This window comes from Corvus hawaiiensis, chromosome 1 (assembly GCF_020740725.1).
Source record: "Corvus hawaiiensis isolate bCorHaw1 chromosome 1, bCorHaw1.pri.cur, whole genome shotgun sequence".
NCBI lineage: Eukaryota > Metazoa > Chordata > Aves > Passeriformes > Corvidae > Corvus > Corvus hawaiiensis.
The window spans coordinates 6,136,027-6,155,101 of NC_063213.1; the positions used below are offsets into that span (position 1 = coordinate 6,136,027).

The 19,075-nt window shown below is 45.3% G+C and overlaps 2 protein-coding genes across 7 annotated transcripts in view; both read right to left on the bottom strand.

Moving 5' to 3' along the window:
- Positions 1-8,102, bottom strand: part of RHEB (Ras homolog, mTORC1 binding) — a 38,589-nt gene extending 30,487 nt beyond the window's left edge. For both annotated transcript variants that reach the window (XM_048321573.1, XM_048321489.1), the window contains exon 1: positions 7,970-8,102. In XM_048321573.1, the coding sequence (XP_048177530.1) occupies positions 7,970-8,021 (52 nt within the window). In that variant the 5' untranslated portion in view covers positions 8,022-8,102. The remainder of the gene's footprint in view (positions 1-7,969) is intronic.
- A 6,520-nt stretch (positions 8,103-14,622) lies between these two features.
- Positions 14,623-19,075, bottom strand: part of PRKAG2 (protein kinase AMP-activated non-catalytic subunit gamma 2) — a 222,848-nt gene continuing 218,395 nt past the window's right edge. For all 5 annotated transcript variants that reach the window (XM_048321701.1, XM_048321860.1, XM_048321787.1 and 2 more), the window contains 2 exons: positions 18,176-18,269; positions 14,623-15,740 (listed from right to left, as the gene is read on the bottom strand). In XM_048321701.1, coding sequence (XP_048177658.1) covers positions 15,709-15,740; positions 18,176-18,269 — 126 coding nt within the window. In that variant the 3' untranslated portion in view covers positions 14,623-15,708. The remainder of the gene's footprint in view (positions 15,741-18,175; positions 18,270-19,075) is intronic.

The following is a 19,075-nucleotide window of genomic DNA, read 5'->3' on the forward strand; positions in this document are numbered from 1 at the left end:
TTTTGTATTACACTTGCACATGTTTACATCCACACACTGAGGACCACTTATATATTCCCTCTTTTTCCAAATTAAAATTAATTTAACTCCATACCCCACAGAACACAAATAACTAGGTTTGGCACACATGATGTTCTGGTTCCTGTAATCTAAAATACCCAAGAACACTGACAACCATCCCAGAAATACAGACTCCTCAATCTTTGAGATTTTAGTGTTATACTAAAAAAAAAGTTGAAAGACAAATTCACTGTTTAAAGCATAATCTATCAGGGAACTGTGATTTCAGCAGCTGATATCTACGTAACACAGAAAGACCACAACTTTTCTGAACTAATCTTCCAAGTGTCACACAGGGTCTTTCATTCCTTAAAAGCCCTTCAGAAATCATGCACTTAGTCTTATGCCTCATAACCTTTGGCCATTACCCACAAACTCCTGATGATTCCATCCAAAACAAACTGCTGTACATTTCCTCCTTGTGTTCTAGCCTCAAGTTCTCTAATTCACATAAGAATCCCATGAGAAATTCCAGTGGGCTTCCCTTTTGCAGGAGCCCCCAAGGCTCAAACCGCTCTTTTGCTTGTCCTAACTTCATCTTGTGGAACACTGTGCTTGATAATCCAAAATCTGCATTTTCAGAACCCGTGTCATCCGTTAGCACAACTGCCTCATTCACCACTGTCTCATCCAGCATCCTTCATTCAGCTATTCTTAAAATGTACATGCCCAGCAACCAAACTGTGTATGGTAAACTGAGGAAGAACCAGAGCCTCTCAACAATTCAGTAGCTGTGATTCATCTCTGCGCTCCAAGCGTCGCTAAACACAACCAAAGGAGTCAACCAAGTTGAGGAGTCAACCAGTATTTGCAAGAAACAGATACTTTGTAGGGTATCTTATCAAAGACAGAAGACCACGGTGAAAGGCAACACAGTTTAGATTGTTTCCACTGGCTTTCCAAGTAGGAAGACAATCAGTGACCCTGAATGCCTTTCACGTCGTTGGACAGGTTGTAGCAAAGTGGGGGTCAGTCATTTCTCCCAAATAACAAGCAATAGAACAAGAGAAAACAGTTGCACCAAGAGAAGTTTAGATTTAGATAGATGGTAGGAAAAATTTCTTCACAGAAAGTGTTATCAAACATTGGAACAGGCTGTCCAGGGAAGCAGTTGAGTCGCCACCCCTGGAGGTATTTAAAAGATGTGTGGATGTGGCACTCAGGGACATGGTTCAGTGGTGGACCAGGCAGCACTGGGTTAAGGGATTCCACGTTCTTAGAGGTCTTTTCCTGAAGCTTTGGCTTTGATCCATTGCAACATCTTTAATAGCACGTGTTTCCAGAATATTCCAGATTGTATCACTTGAGGCATCATCTGAATTTGAAGACTCTCAGAACAAGGCTTAGGTTTACCCCAGGTCAAATATTTAACTTTTCCTCAATTCCGCATGAATCAATTAGATTTGACTACAGAAGGTTATTTAAACAAGAACCTTGAAAACTTGATTCCTCCATGGTTCCCTAGCACACACCTCACCACCTGCACAAGGCCATCTTTTTCCATCAAGAGCACGAATCCAGCTCAGAAGTTCCACTGCTGAAAGCTGACCAAAAAGCATCCACACCTATCTCAGGTGGTGGAGGAAAACACACGTGTGGTTCCATAACAAGCCTGAGTGAAAGAAAGTCTGCACAGCCACAAAGAGCCTCCACCATCCTCCCCCAAAAGCCTCTGCTCCTGACCCCATTCCCCCTGTCAGGGCTGCACTCACAGAGCCAACCAGCTGAAGGATACAAAAGCTTTCCCTTCTGGTTGCTTTACTTTTCAAAGCAATCAATTCCCTGAGCTGGTGGACAGCCTTCCATCACACCAGTGCCAGCACCTGGGTGGGGGTAGCAAGGTCCAACTTCCGGCCACAGCGCAGGATTAGCTCAACTTGGGCCAAGAGATGCCCCACCCTACAGAGTTCATTTGCAGCTGCCTTCATTACATGGCAATTAAAAAAGGAAGTGGCTTGGATGTTCTTGAGAAAAGCTGCACCTGAAAGCCTGTTTCGGTGCTTTGTTCAAAAACTGCCTCAGTTTACTTCCTTGTGAAAAGTTTGATACAAGCGACTTCTCCCCACAAAAAACCCAATTCAGAATCCTCTGTACTTTGTATTTCTCAAAAATGAAATTCAACATGTAATGGTCCTTATTAATATGCTTTTAGTAAACTTAATAATCTGAAATCTTGTTAAAAGGCCTGCTAGGCAGCATATAACATGGATTTTGTCCACATTCTCCCCTTTTCCCCCCATCCCATATAGCCTCATTTACAGGAGAGGTGCCACCAAGTTGCAGGAACCATACTGGAATGCAAATGTCCAGACCAGGATTGGAAGACAGAAATTTTAAGGAACAACCATTCCCCAGACTCAGGAAGCACATTTTCCTTTCTCACATTATCAAGTTCACAACAAATCTGCCACTCACTTCAAATACAGACCTTAGAAAACAAAAGGGAACCTCTCAAATCCTTAAGGAGACAAACTCACGACTGACAAGGGCTGCTTCGTGTTTTTACGCACCGTGCTTCATGTCTGCAGCTTCTGATTTAGGATAATTTGAGATGACACCAGCCAATTGACTCATGCAGGATTCGCAGAGCCTGAGTGCATTATGAACATCCCACAGAGAAGCTGCTTCGATTTTGGATGGAATAAACAATTAAGTTGAGCAGTTTTTAAAGTACGCCCTTGGACATCACCTTCAGGAGAGCTACAGGAAGTTAATCAAAATCGGCATTTATCACTTTTTAGCCTGGTCTTGTAATCCCGGGCGCGTGGTCATGCCGAGTTTCCGCAGCAGCCTGTACCGCAGAGGTGGCTGCCTGAGCCAGAACCTATACTTAAGGCACTGTAGTACATCTAAATGAAGAGCTCCAACTTTATATAGCTTATAAATTACAGGATCCACATTTCATCTGGCTTTTCCTGTCAGTGTTAACTCTAAGTTGTGTAATCAAACACCAAAACACCCCCATATATACAAGCAAAACGTGCAACTGTTACCACTGACAAATCAGAGTAGGCAATTTAAGAGTTAATCCTGGAGCAGTGTCCTCAAATAACCCTACGGTGGCTTGATATTACAGCTGAACATGCTGCCTCTAGTGCTTCCAGCTACTGCTATCAAATGCTCTGTAGCAACTTTCCCTGCTGTAGCCACTATTGCAGTCACTAACACCGAAATGCAATCAAAGCTGGCATTTCCAGCCTCATCCCAGTCCCCTGGGAGCTGCAACCTTTCCTCCTCGCAGCATTGCCGCACCCTGGCAGAGCCAACTGCGGCCCTGGCGAGGGAAGAGCTGTGGAAGTCATCTTGGCACTTACAAGGGACTCGGGAAAATGTTAACCTTACGTATCAGCTGGCTCCCGAACCGCTCAATTTTCCTGTTAAATCTCAGGCTTTCCCATGTTGCGGACACAGCTGATTGTGTAAACCAAATTACAGCACACGACAGTGGTAATTTCTCCATTCCTCCTCTGTTGACATTTACACGGGCAATTTATCGCCTGCTAAAATTACCACTTCCCCGTCCAATCCCAGAGGGATCCCTGCTCGGGGCGGAACGCTGCTGTGCGAGCAGATGCCATCTTTCCGACACGAACAGCAATGCTTCAGCTCCATTTTACAGTGCAAACCTCCTAATATTCAAACAACTCATGTTTTCAAACCCCGTAACTACGTTTTGCCATAACAATTCTTTTTATTATTTACAGGTCCATATTGAAGGTACTGCTTTTTCTGCCCTTCTTGCTTTTCAGGCAAGGTGGAGGGGGGAGAGACGTTTTTAAGCTTAATACAACCACCTGGAAGCCTTTCCACACAAAACGAACCCTGACAGATCATTTTGTTCCATCACAGGATTTTTTTCTGATACCTGCATGCTGCAGTCAGTCCATGACTACTTCTGCCTGCAGCACGGTCTGCTCTACACCTACCCACACAAAACAAGTTGATTTATTTATCTGGGGAAGAAAACAGGTTAAGACCCCTATTCTTAACTGGATTTCCCCCTCAGAGCTATAAACTTCCCAGGAAAGCATTTTCAGATGACCAGTCCAAACGTGTAGAATTCAGAAAGAGAATTCCAGTTTCTGCAAGTACGTCTGTAAAACCAGTAGCACAACTCATACGAACAGCAGAAACCAGGCTGAGATAATGACCTAAGACTGAAGTGGCTGATCCAAACACCACCTCCCTGCTTATCTTAAATCTATCAGTTCAATATAATACAGAGAATCCCAGTAATAAGGTACTTTACAAGATGATCTAAGAAACCTCTTCTTTCATACAGGCACTTGTGGTCTGAATTTGCATATTTGCTCTATAAACAGAGAAAGAATGAAACTGAGCACAAAGCATTTTTGATGACTACTACGCTGCTTTTTAGAGTGGCGGTTACTCTGAAAAGATTCAGAAAATCTTAGTCCTGCTTGATTTATTTCTAAGCAAATCCATTATTTCCAATTATATTTGGGATATATTAAATTATAACCACAATACAAGTATGAAGATTCTTTTTAGTGAAGGCAGTAACTTTAGAAAATTTTATGCTTCATCATGCATAAAACAGACTTCTTCCAGAACCAAATGTCAAGTAGCTGGCTCACTCTGGTCACTTCCCAACTAACAGTAATGGAAGTCAAGTTCCTCTGCTGTGAAGCTATTCAGATCTTGGGATGAAATCCATCTGATTTCTACTCAGAACCTTGCTGAGACAAGCACACTTACATAATGGAATTTAACTTTCTTAGACCAATTTAGGCCTGAGCAAAACGCAACAGAGACATTCTTGCGTGATTTTGTCTCACGTCATGCCACGACCTGCATGCTATATCCACAGATAATCGGTCTTCATCACCAAAAAACGACTCCTGAAGCTCCTGGCAAATACTCTGTCTGCATCTCAGAAAGTATGCCTGCCTGGGAACTCACGAGGCTTCCACTGTGATCTTTCCCATCAGCAAAGAATAAGAGTTTCACGTATGAAAGGCTTGACGGTGGTGTTGAAAGATAGAGGGAGTGTATTCAAACAAGCAGACTCCTGAATTTTCTATTCCGAGAACTATTATACCAGAATACCACTCCCAACCTCTAGTTTACCTGACAACAGCACTGGGATAAGATTAAAATTTAATGTAAGTAAAATAAACAAGGGCTTAGCATGAAGCCAGTACAATTTTCAGACCCTGTTTCACAAATCCCCGTGGAGGACGTGCCCACCCTTCCCTGTACACGCTTGTAACCTGAGAGACCCACAGCATCATTGAATCATCAGCAGTAGGGAACAGCTCAGTGCCTGAAATACATCATCAAAACCTGGCTATTTCAGCACCTGAGAGATACACAGGAATAAGAGCTCCCCATTTTCTGACAGCTTCATCTCAAACACTGTAGTTACAGGGGGAGCACCCAACTTCTCACAGCAGGTCACCTAAGAATTCAGGCCAACCTATAAAAAAAACTGCAAGCATTTTACAACTCACCAGACTTAGCCTCCCTCATTCCAGGGTCAAGATTAATGTTAATAGCAAAACAATGCTGTTCCCTAATTACAAAAGGAAATGTAGAAAGCATTTCCTTCCAGTCCTTCAGATTCTGGAATTATTTCCCACTTTAATGAGCATTACCTCTATACAATGCAGCATTTCCTCCAAAAGAAATGTACTTCCTTTTCTACCACCCAAACACTTGTCCTAAAACAAGATTATATTCTTTCTTACCCAGGGCTCAAGTGATATTCTTACCATCATAATACAAAGCAAGACTTAATCAAACGTTTCCCTGAAGCCAAACTAAATCCCCATCCTACTACATTTTAGGAGGCGTATTTGGTGAAGTACTCAGCCTAAATCTCACAGTTTAACCTTCCTGCTTTTCTGACAGCTTTACAAGATGGAAGTAAGACCTCAATGGCCCATTTCTACTGCTTGAACTTCAACCTAATTATTTACCTAGAAATTTAATGACAATGAAAGGCAAATTCCAGTAAACCAGATTTTTCCTCCCCTCTTAATTCTGTGTTCATACAACTTTTGCTCTCCTAATAAAACTGGCGTTGTCCCATCAAGCCCAATTCCACACTAGTCTCAGAAAACTTAAGTTGAGGAAGTTCAGCAGCAGGCTTTAACAGTTAGGTAACTTTTTGCCCATCCCTTCCATGAGTGCTATTCCTCACATCACCAACCAAACTAACATTATCCTATTTCTCTGTTTTTCCTCAACTGGTCCTACACCCTTCTAACGTCTGATTTTTTGACTGCTTCTTGTCAATGTCAACAGATGAAGGACCAAAGCTCAACAGTAAACCCAGTTCCCATCACAGACTTCCAAAGGACAGAATTTCAAGCATTCTCCCTTCCCACTCACACTCCCCATTGCTTGCTCCCACCAGTGCTCAAAGAAGAAAGAAAACATAACACACAAGACAATGAACAGACTGCAACAAGTGATGCCATACAGACTGTACAAACTGATCAGTCTACTACTCACAGTTCTGTTTAAGGACTGGACAAATTCATCATCCTTTGTACACCAATCTGGCTGCAGTTATGCACAAAATCCAAGAAACAGCTCCCCTTGGTTTTTTTAATATTTAAAAAAGCTTTTTTAAAGGGTTCTTTACGCTGTGTGCCATGTAAGACAAATTACTGATACAGCCATTACTTTAATGTATAAACCCCTTTTATATCAGAGTAGTATCTCTCCGTAGCATCTTTTTTTTCCCCCAACCACACATTATCTTCCACATTGATCTATGCTTTTAAGTTTGATCGATTAGCACTGGCTGTACTACAGCCTGGTACCCTCTGCTTCAAGAACCCAAATGCTGAAACATCGGAAACCGTGTTCCATCAAAGACAGTGAATGCGGGAGAAAGGATCACACCTTTTGTATGGAACAAAACCCTCTATCAGCTGCTATAGACTCGTGCTGGACGCTTCCAGGAAGTTCGTCCCAGTGGATGAGCCCGTGCTGGATTGTCCCAGTAGCGCCGTGCTGGGGACAGCCCGGAGCCGACGCGACCCCTCGGGAACAGCGGCTGCGCTGCTGCTGCCGCACCAACACCTCCAAGGGGGCAAAAACAGGCCAGACAGATCGGGCAACAGATCCACCTGGCTTCCCCAGCATTTCAAACTGGCTCTAAATCAGAATCACCGAGGCTGGAAAAGAGCTCTGAGGCCACCGAGGTCGAGCCAGGACCCAACACCACCGTGTCACCGACGGCACCGAGTGCCACGTCCAGTCTTTGCTTACACTCCTCCAGGGACGGTGACTCCACCACTTCCCTCAGCTGCCCATTCCAGTGTCTGATCACCCTTTCTGGGAAGAAATTCCTCCTGATGGCCAACCTAAACCTCCCCTGGTGCAGCTTAAGACCATGTCCTCTTGTCCTAACGCTGACTGCCTGGGAGCAGAGCCCGACCCGCACCTGGCTGCACCCTCCTGTCAGGGACTTGTGGAGAGCGACGAGGCCTCCCCTGAGCATCCTTTTCTCCGGGCTGAGCCGCTCCTCACAGGACACGCGCTCCAGACCCTTCCTCAGCTCCGCTGCCCTTCTCCGGGCTCGCTCCACAGGGAGCGCTGGATGAAGCTGGACCCCAGCATCCCTGAGCCGACGGGGCAGGAACCCTCTCCCCAACTCTTCCGATCCCGCTTTTCCAGGCTGCGTTCAGGGCGGGCGGGGGGGGAGGGGGTGAAACTTCCTATTAAGGGCACGGCAGCCGCGGGCCCGCAGCTCTGCGGCGCCGCCATGGCGGGGCCCTCCCTCGCTCCCTCCCTCGGGCCGCGGCTGCGCGCTCGGGGCGGCGGGAAGCGCCGCTGCCTCCGCTGCACCTGCCGCCGCCGCGGGGGAGGGTGATGCGGCGGCACCCGGGGCACCCCGCCCGCACCCCCGCCGCGACACCCGCGCCGCGCTCACCCACGCTCCGGTAGCCCAGGATCGCGATCTTGCGGGACTTGGACGGCGGCATCTTCTCCCCCGCCCGGCCCCGAACCACATCAAGGGCGGCGGCGGCTGCGGCTGCGGAAGGCGGCGGCGGGAGGCTGTGCGGGCGCGGGGCGCGGCGCCAGCGACATGCGGGGGGCGCGGGGGGAGCGGCGGCGGCCGGAGCGCGCTCGGGACGCGCGGCGCTGGCAGCGGCGGGGCCGCACCACGTGACCGCCGCCGCCGCGCGCCGGCCCCGCGCACGCACCTGCGCGTCACAGGAAAAAACTCTCTGCGTCACCCCCGCCCGGCGCGCGCCCCCCTCCCGCCCGCCGATTGGCCGGCGCGGCGGCGGCGGCGGGCGGGGATTGGCCGGGGCGCGGCAACGGCCGCGTTCGAAGGGGAGGGGGCGGGGCCGGGCGGGCAAGGGCGAGCGGGGACGCGGGAGGAGGGGAGGAGGCGCGCGCCAAGGGCTCGCGCGCGTGCGCGCGCGGCGTGCGGCGGTTGGTGCGTCCCGCGCGCGCTGCCCGCGGCCGGCCCCGGCCCTTCCCCTGTCCCTGTCCCCGTCCCTGTCCCCGTCCCTGTCCCCGTCACCTTGTTCATCCCGGTCCCCATCCCCATCCTCATCTCTGTCCCCGTCCCAGGGTTCTCCGCGGGCAGTGGGATCTGGCGCTGCCCCTCTCGCCTCCCTGGGGCCCTCAGGCTGCAGGGTCACGGCCCGTCCCGGGAAGGGCCGCTCGGCCGGGCTGTGGCGCTTGTTTGAATTGATCTCGGTGCCTCTTCATAGCGTTCCCCGTGCGCGCCGATGATTTATGGAGAAACGTCGGGTCCCAGCGTCGATAAAGTGCTGGGAATTGCATGGAAGGGAAGGCGGGGAGGCGTCTGGGGGCATCGAAATGAGATTCAAGCCGTGGAGACTTCTCCGCTTTGAAAAGAGAGCTGCATGTACTGCTGGTGACTGTTAACACCTAATGGATGCAGAATTTAAGGGAGAAAGACATGAAGAACAGGAAAGTTGTACTTTCCCCCTCTGCTACTGATTTTGAACACCTTGGGTTAATAGTCTACCCTTTCCACAATTTTTTGAAAAATGAATGTTAGTTAGAAGTAATTTTTTTCAATGTGCATCTTGTCTTTTTGGGGAACACTGATACCTAACACGCAACTATGGCAGGGTACAAATAAACCAACCTAACAGCTGGGTGATGTTAAGTGACATGGACTGGCTTCTCCCTGATCTCACCCATCAATTCCCACATATTCATCTAACCTGGTGAGAGGGCGGGGAACTAAAGCTAAAGAAAGCCATTTGTACACAAAAGTGATTCGCTTCTGGAGGAGCAGACGGGTTTTTAGGAGATAGCTGCATTTTTTGGGATAGTCTAATTATACCCTTCATCTTCTGGATTATGGGGTTTTACAGGACAAGTGCTGGTATATATATATAACAGCAGGAATAACAGCCTTCAGTGCATAGGTACATGATGGAAGGATAGTCATTTCATGAGGAAACATGGGGTTTTGTACTTTCTCAGTGATGGCTGTGGTGATATAACTCTGCGTGCTCATTTTCTGTGTCCAGCTTCTCTTTTCCCCTCATTACAGCGCAGATTCCCACCTCATCACAGCCCTCGAGCATCGCCCCGCAGGGACTTGGGGGGCCTGCAGAAAAGCAGCAGCCTGTGGAAATCCAGCCTTTGTAAACAGGGAGCCTGTTCAAAGCTCTCCAAGAGGTGCAGAGGGACAGCCCTGCCTGATGTACAGCACCATATTCCTCTTTGTCTTGTGTCTTTTAAAAAAAGACAATTGTTTATGAAGGACATGAGGATTGCAGTAGCTGTAAACCTGCAGAAGCAACCCTTGGAGCTGTGCCATCATCTTTACATTTGCTCCCTCTGGAACCATGCCATGGTCCAAAATTTGGGCTTTTTACTGAGCCAGAAGACTGAGAGGACTGAGAGAAGAATTACCTTGCAATGATATACATAGATTTGGAAAAATACCTGATGTTTGTGGTAGTTATGCCTTCAACTTCCATCTCCTTACAGCTCTAATTACTTGCCTGTTGTATTTTGGTGCTGGGCTTTTTACTCTGGTGAAACCTAATCTGTATTTTCAGAAAATATATCTGTACCCCTCCACATGCTCAGAGTGGTGAGCATCAGCATTTTTTCCACTTGTGGGAGTTTCTGGTTTTGTTCCCTCCACTTCTTTTGATTAGGTCTTTTCCCTTACTTTTTCTTATCCCACTCACCTTTTGGACCCATGTCTATTTATTTATCTGGTTTCTGTTAATTTGCCCCTGGCTCTGTGCTTGTCTAGGGGGTTTCAGTGCTGCAGGGTTTCCATCCCCCGCCCCCTTTTATTGCCTCAAATTGTAATGGAGTTGTCTCACCTTAGGATGTTTGTCAGCAGGAACACAGAACTCATCCTTTCTGGGCATGGGTTTGTTTTGAAGAAAAACCTTAAACTTCCTCTTTTTCTATGGTTTCTTTGGAAAGAATTGGCTAATACTTACTCCAACAGGATCACATCAGTGCTTCATTTTATCTTGGCTGGGACACTCAGAATACAGGCAAATATGGAGCTTTCAGGGAAGTTTGTTGTTTTTCCATGCTCTAGGGCTGGCTGACACTACTGATGGCCTTTGGCAGCACTCTGGGACACTGGTACTCAAGCGGCAGTAGCTTAAGCAGAGATGAGAGGATCTGGACTGTGGTAAGGCTGTCATTGCATTTCTCCTGCCCAGGTGAAATCTAAACACTTCCTAGAGTGCTTTGAGCAGAGGGACAGCACACCTGTGGCTGTGGGTGTCTAATCCAGGCATTGTCTGAACTCTTACTCTTTGTGTGTTTAGGGCTGAACAGCCTCCCACACCAAGTACCCCTTTGCTGAAATTCTCTCCCTTAGAAGAATCCAGGTGTGATGCTCAGGTTGTGTTTTCCCAGGGCAGCATTCCATAGCATCAGTAGCATGAGGAATTAGGGCTCTGCCTGTACATTCCCTGCTCCTGCTGCAGCCTCCTTATGTCTACACTGCAAATTTTGAGCTACAAAGGAGTTCAGAGAACTCTGGGACAAGCGCCATACCCTGTGTGCCTCTGCCCTGGCTGTGCCCCAGGCCTTTTCCCTGTCTCCCTCTGCCAGATACTCCCTCAAATCACACACAGCCTTGGGATCAGTTCAGATGATCAATGACATTAATGTTATTGTAAATGAGATAACAGCATGGTCAAAGAATGCAACGCATCGGATGTGGTTCTGAAAGGGGATACCAAAGGGGAAAACTGCAAGCAGCGGTGGAGTGAGTGTCTGTGGGGAGATCAGGATGTTGAGGGAGGCTGGACAAATGGAGCATGACTTTTCTTTTGTTGCCAGTATCTACTTTTCCCTGATGATTGAAAAACCGTAATAGATTTCATGTAGTAAAGGTAACTCAACAGCCAAGTATTTTATGCTAATCCAGTACGTGCAAACCCACAGGCAGCCAGCTTCTCACATCCCAAACACAGAACAGCTCTGACTTGTACCTTCAACTCCTGCAGCAGCAATTACCAGCACAATTACCTGCTCTGTCCTTCAGCAAAGCGGGACCTTCCCGAGGAGTGTTTTGAAGTGTGTCCAGTGTTTGCACCGGGCGTGCTTCCACAGGCACAGCACAGCCTTAGCTGCCCACAGAGGTTACAAAGTACATTCAGTTCAGCCGTGCACTTGTTTCTGCTCCCTCCTGCCTTTTCACAGTGATTGTATTTTGCAATATTCAGATAGAAACGCTGGCAAAATGTTAGCAGAAGCAAATTAAGGGACTAATTCAGTTCAGAGGGGCTGCTGACACCACAGCTTGGTGCCCTACAGGTCCTGGTGTACAGCTGGCAGGGACACACGTTCCATAGGGTTTTTTCTGAAGGACTGAGTTTGATGTGAGTACAGGTCACCTCCTGCCAATTCACTTCAGTGGGAACAGGTCTGACTGCAACCACCAGAAAACAAATGAGTACCAAGAAAGTGACTTTCAAAACCACATTTAAATTAAGACCTAAAGTGAAGAGTAAAGAGCAGTGTCTGCAGAACATTCTTTTTGCATAAATGCATTATGTGAGTACAAGGATAGCATTAAATTACTCTGAATGGCATTTTCCTCTGGAAATTACCCTTAATAAGTGTTCAATATGGGTGAAAGTTCCCAGAAACTTTAGAAGTGAACTGGTTCCTTCTGAAGCTGCCTGGAGAGCTCAGTGGGAGCAGTTACAGGGCCTGCTGTGAGACAGGATTAAGCATGTGTAGTTTCACTTCTAGTTGGACCAAAACTGAAAAACTCCAACTTATGCTATGCTCCCTCTAGAAATGGCAAGGAGTGTTCTCCATGTGGAGTCTTGGAACTGCTTCAGTCAGATTCCTCCTGTCTGCCATGAGGACAAGAGCTCAGACCCTGGAAATCAAAGGCTTGTTCTTTCTGTTTACTCCAACATTCCCAGCACAACAGTATCCCTTAGTAAAAGATGAATAGGCCTTGGATACACAACAGTTAGACTTCAGTTCCTAGCAAACAGCAAATACTGTCTGATCTTGGAGCTTTTACCTAAAGGATTCCAGAAGTAAAACAGGAAAATGTTTTTCATCAATGTCAGCAAAGGGTGATTTTGCCTTAGTTCAGAGCATCTCTAGGTACTGAAAAATACTGAGGGCTGAAGTCTACAAGGAAACATTTTCTTATACCTAAGCAGCCAAAAATATCCAGAGCAGGTAAAAGCCCTTCCAAGACAAAGAAGCCCTTCAGAATAATTATCTTTCACAGACATCTATTGCTGGGCAAGGAAATGCACAGGAAAGCAAAGGCATCAATCACATGTTATTACAGTCCTGCTGGTTAAAATAGAACCCATTTCTTCACCTGCACTACCAAAGAGGCTTTCAGGAGTCACAGGGGACATTTACTGACACCTCCATCTGCAGCATGGTCCCGTCTGTGGCAAAAAAAGGAGCTTCTGGAGCTGTTGCTGTGGTCTCAGATCTATAGGTACTGCTTGCTGCCTGTCCAGATGGGAGAATACACAAGAACTGGAGTCTAATGACATTTTATTAATTCTTTTTCATGGCTGAGGCCTCTAATGAGCTACATGAAGAGCCCTAGACTGAAGCTTTAGTACACTGTCCCTTTAATCTGGAACATGCGGCAGCGCTGCTGAGTCACCCCTCCTCTCTCCACCCTCATTTACTTACTCCTGTCCCTCCCTTATGCTGGAACACGCATTTTTCTAGCTCTGTAGAAAACTGATCTGTATTAAAAATGACACGATTTCTTTAGCTTTGTTTACTGCATCAGCACTGGCACTCGTGCCAGCACAAGCAGAGTGCATTTTGATGGCACTGCTGTTTATTCGTGCTGGTGGGGTCACACCACGGTTCTGCCACTCACAGATGCGGAGTTCAGAGCTGAATTCCAGAAAGAAAGGGTGAAAATTCTCTAAACACAGTTTTGTACCACTGAGGAGGCTGTTCTCCATAATTTTGTTAGTCCTGTGTCCACAACATTTTAACGGCAGTTGTAATAATGTGAAAATGAGACGTGGTTATCTGAAAACTGCAAATTCATTCTGGCTTTCTGCACACTGCTGCATGCAGGCAGGCACACAGCATCTGCATGGAACAGGGACAGAAGAATTTGTGCTATAAAATACGTATTAAAAAGTTATCAGTGGTTCAACCCTTATCTTTAAAAATAGCTTGACCAGAGGGCCGAAGAATGTGCTCATGCAGGCAAGTGATAGAGAGATCTCACAATGCTTTTGGGCAACTCCCTGCCATCCCATGTCCCAGAGGAAGCTGCAGTGCCCTGTGCTGGAACAGAACCCTGGCTTTCACAAAGCTGCACCTACGTGGTTTGTGTGGCATTTACAGGTAGCACTGCTGCCCACTTACCCTTAATCAGAGTTACCTACCACAAATTCTCCCCTCCACACACCCTGCAAAGAACGAGAGCCACTATTTTTAGTTTCAATCATTCCATCTCCCACACAGAGATAACCAGAGCTGGGCTGGTGTCAGCTCTGATGGCAGCAACGAGCACCAGACCCCGAGGTTGTTGCTGTTAGGACAAAGCAGCTGCTCCAATTCAACACCATCAGGAACTGCAGGGAACAGAGTCAGTATTTACCCAGTCAGAAAAGGTGCTGGAGAAGACCTGACTGTATTTTTCACAACATAAGAAAGTGGGAGAATGTCTAAGTGAACAGTTTCCATCATGTACTACAGGAATATTTTTGGTCATGAAAGATACCTGTAAGAAAAAAGTTTTCACACATTTAGTTAAAAATTTAAATTCTTGTAGAAAGGGGAAAAGTTCTGAAGAAAGTTTTTCATTACTATTATTACTAATACATTTACATTTTATAAGCAAACTGAAAACTGTTCACCTTTTACCTCCATGTTTATAAATGAAAAAATAATGTAGCCCTTTCCTGCATTATTCCACTGCAGTATTCAGGCTGGAAACATAGTGCAGAAGTCCTGCCTGCAGTATTTCATTAGCATAAGCCACCTTTAAAGTCAAATAAAAATAAGAATGCTCCTATTCCTGGTTTGCACTAATCCCAATGCACGTACATCCATACATGCGAAAGAACTTGGCACGAACTGCTAAAACCAAACTGATGTTGTAGGGTTTAATTTCTTCCATCTACAAGAATCTACAATTATAAAAGTCTCATCTTCAAACTTTACAGTACATTTACATTAGCAAATACCCCATGGCTTTCCTCACTCCTCCGCTTCTGTACAAATCATATACAATAAAAAGTTTCGGGTTTTCATTGTACAAACATCATTTTACACTTTAATACAGGTGAAAATATTGTCCTCTGGCACCTCGTTTCCTCCATGGTGCCTGTGCATGACAGTACAGAGCACTTTCAATCCATGCTTCCGAAATCTTCAGCTCACGTAACACAGACTGGTGAACAGGCCGCAGCTTCTGCAACTGCACAGTTTTAAATAATGAGAAAAATCTCCCACTTGTTTGTATAACAATCAACAGTTTATTAATGGATATGGTGAAATTTTAGCTATCCACCAAAGATGTGTAAAAAATTGTCATGAAAGTAAAAATAAATAAAGCTGTTTTTAAATCAGTCTCATTTTACATTTCAGTTCAGAATGCAACATTGAACACAAAACTGTCATTGAAGTTTTAAAGAAGTCTAGCGATACCCAAATTACAGCTTTTATGACAAATCTAATGAGAACTGAAACTGATTTGGTTTTAGGTTTAAAGACTTTCACATTCAAATACAGTGTCTCGTTTAGCACAACACTTCCTTTGACAGTGATGGGCAACAGTGATGACATATTGCTGTATTTTGACATAAGGCACTATGATATGAATATGCCATACACTTGCCTTATGTCACATATATCCATTGCTGACCAGTGACTTCTGTCAAATACAAAATGAAAAAGTTTCAGAATACAGTGCATTTTAATGAAGGACATCATGTGAAGTCTTCCAGCAAATGTTTTGAAGACATTTTGAAATACGAGCCTACATTTTAACATAAGCTTTTGTCATGCTGCTTTTTTTTTGCGACATCACTGGGGGGAAGAGACTCGTCATCCATCACTAAGTCCCAAAACACATTCTCAACCATCCTGCTCTGTTCGATTGCAGTCACTGCTCTTGAGACAAACGACCCAGAAACTTTGTTCAAGTTCTCCTACACACGCGTACATTCACAGCAGTCATTCGCTCTCGTTCTCCTTTTGTTTGGCACCTGGGAACAGAAGAGGAAACCAGCTGTGATTTCCTTGGGCACACAGAACTGGAAAAGCTCATTCCAACTGCTGCAACTTTCCCTGGTGGCATTACCAGAATCTGAGTACTGGATGCAACATTTATAAAGAATAAACTGCAGGACTGCTAAATGCCAATGTGAGACAGAGCGAGGGAGGCCTTGAGACCAGCGTTGCTCTAACTTCATTGCTAAATCTAAGTAACCCTTCTGGGAAGTTACTCCAAGTGCCTTTGAAGATTCTCCTCAGCACAAAAAAAAATTAGTTTAAAAACTCTCAACTAAAAACCCACAGCCCAAACCTGTCCTTCAGCCTAGAGCCAAGCTTAATCATCACAATAGCCCCAAAAAAATAAGTCCTGCTTGAGCACAAACTATGTAAGAATTCAGTTTAACTACACTCTGTTGATGGACCCATTTTTCCTGGCTCAGAGGCAGATTTTGCTTACAGCAGGGATCTGAGAGACCTGTCCAGCAGGACTGTGCAGCATCTCATCTCTTCTCCAGGTACTTAAACATGCTGGGCAATGACTGAACCCTATGGTGAGCTTGGTTTCAGCATCCAACTCTACAGAGCAAGAATCTCTTGCCAGAAACCTGGAGTTGCTACTTGTAATGTATAATCAAACACTGAAAGATTCATTAAATACATCCAGTTTTCACACCACAACTGCTAATTTTTTCCCAAACACAGGCTGGTCTTAATTCCTGCCAGTCAATAAATTTTCCTTTCCAATCTGTGAAGAGAACTGTACACATGATTTATCTGGTGTTCTTAGGAGCTAAGTCCCACTTCATACTCTACAAATCAGATTTACATCACAGACATCCTCCCTGCATGAGACAAATTCTAGTCTAAAACTGGGCAGTTGCCTGTGGAAGGAAATGCAGTCTAATGCTCAACTGCTCCCCAAAAACACCTTCCCTCATCCCTTCCAGTGACATAATCCTGCCCTCTCTGTTGCTCTAACCCCTGTCCTCAGTACCAGACTGTTCTGTGGGCAGGTTCAGTGTGCCAGGCTGACAAAACTGCAGCTTTTTTTGCTGGCTCAGTTTCCTGTTAGCTCAGTGAATTACAGCAGCTCAGGGATCTCAGAGCGTGGGGCTGCCCCAGAGTGGGAGCAGGAACTGCCCTTTGCAGTAATTCAGGAGCACTTTTAGATCAGCTCAGAGTTCCAACGTAGGTGTCCACGTAATTCCAAGTACAACAAAGCTCTTGGCTGTCAGTATCCAAATGCATCTTTTCTGTCTGAACTTTGCCCCATTAGCACTAAATTCTGCTCTCCTGGGATCCTTCTACCCTCCAGTAATGGATGAAACTCCTTTCTCTGCCTGGAGAAGCACCAGCTGCCTGTCTTTACACCTCCATCTTCTTCTTTCTCCAGGCAAGGATTCCATTTGACCCAGACCTCTGGGCTGATTTCTCATCCATACTTTCACACAGAGCTGGGTTCCTTGCTCTTCCAGGTCATTAAAAGGAACCAGATGTTTAATACCTCCAGCAGTATCACCGATTACTTCTCTTCAGAACAGAAATATTACTATTTAAACAAGGTACATTTAGACTTTTTTTTTTTTTTTTAAGGATGTATCTGGCTCTATTTGTCTGATTTTTTTTTTTTGAGGCAAAATGGTGATAATCCTCACGACATTTTGCTTTCCTCACAGAGCCAAAACAGGGCTTTGCTTGAAGGCTTTGACACTGAAGTAACTGATGTGGTCAAAGTGAAGTTACAATTAAGAACATAAAGCAGGTTAAGAACTTGGGCAAAACTTAAAACCAAAACCAAACAAAACCCAATCAAACCAATCCCCAACAACCTAGATAAAAGTAGCAGAAATAAACCTATTGCTGGATACTCTTGTTAAAAGGAACCTGATCATGTTTAGATTGATCACTAGAGATTTAACTGGATCACAGCAGAGTTTTTTACTGGAAGAGTTCTGGTGAGCTGAGGTGCCATCTCTGACTTAAGTTGTGCCAACAAAAACCCCCACCATAGCTGGACAACAGCAAGGCTCCAATAAGAGATTTTTTAGTGGAAAACACAGCTGTACCCACACTTGGCCAGAGTACAGAAACTCAGAAGGTGGGGAAGGTGCCCTGTTGTAGATGTTGTCTATACATTCAGCTTCACCCTGTTAAAACATTAATCAAACCCTTTTTTTTTCTCTAGAAAAAAAGACACGTGAACAGCAGGGACATTCACGAAGCTTTTGCATGCCCTCCTCAGTGAACAGGAAACTGATAATTAATATTCTGTCAGCTTTCTCCTGAAATGACTTGTGCATTTAAGAACTATAATCAGTTAACAGAAGCTGAAAATCAGACATTTATCACAGTGAAATAAATGAAAGCCAGCAGGGTGTGCACACCACCAGTGCCTCATGGCAAAGCCCCGAGGGCAGATCCGTACCTGCAGGTGTGAGTACCAGAGCTTGTAGGATGTCAGAGAGGGAGATGATACCCACAATGCTATCAGCTTCATTCACTACCACCAAACGATGAACCTGCCAGCAGGGAGAAGAGTCTGAGACATATTTTCTTGATTTAAAGTAGACAAAGCAAAGAAAACCAAATAAAGAAACAAACAAAACCCCTAAAGTAAAGCACTATGAAGACAAGTAGGAAAAAACCAACCCAAAATGGTTCAAAATGTCAGTAACAGCAATTTTCTCACAGCAACACAAACATGCTTGCCCTACATAAATGAAAATAGTGCATGTTTAAAAAGCACACAGCCAGCTGACATGGCAACAGAATCTGATATGAAGTGACAGGTAAGTCGAGATCTAGGTCTTGAAAATACTTCTGCTCTCAAAATGTGGCACTCACATCAAACACTTTTCTTCAAGTTACAGCCTCTGCCCAACTCAGCCTGTGATCTCCAAAAAATTAGATACAGTAATGAAGTGAGAATTCCTTCTGAAAAATACTTCCTAATTTTCTCAGCAGAGAGGCACAGCACTAAAACTTGTTGTATTTTGACATCTCTGAGTTGGTTTTAATTTTATTTTTCTCACAGGACTACACAATGAAAAGTGAGTGCCAGATTGGTTTTAAAACAATTCGTTTTAAACAATTTAAGACAGAAAAAGGATTCAATTTGTCCATGCAAATAAACACAAGGACACAACTTGGAAGAAAGATTATCAACAGTAAGACTGTATTTTCAAATAATCATCTTATCCTTACAAACCTCTTCTATGGAACATTTGACACTACAAAACTTTTGTCCTAACTGTAGGAAATTAGGTGGATACTCCTGTATCCTGAGGCTCACTGGCCTGTGCAAAGCTGTGAAAAGCCACTGCAG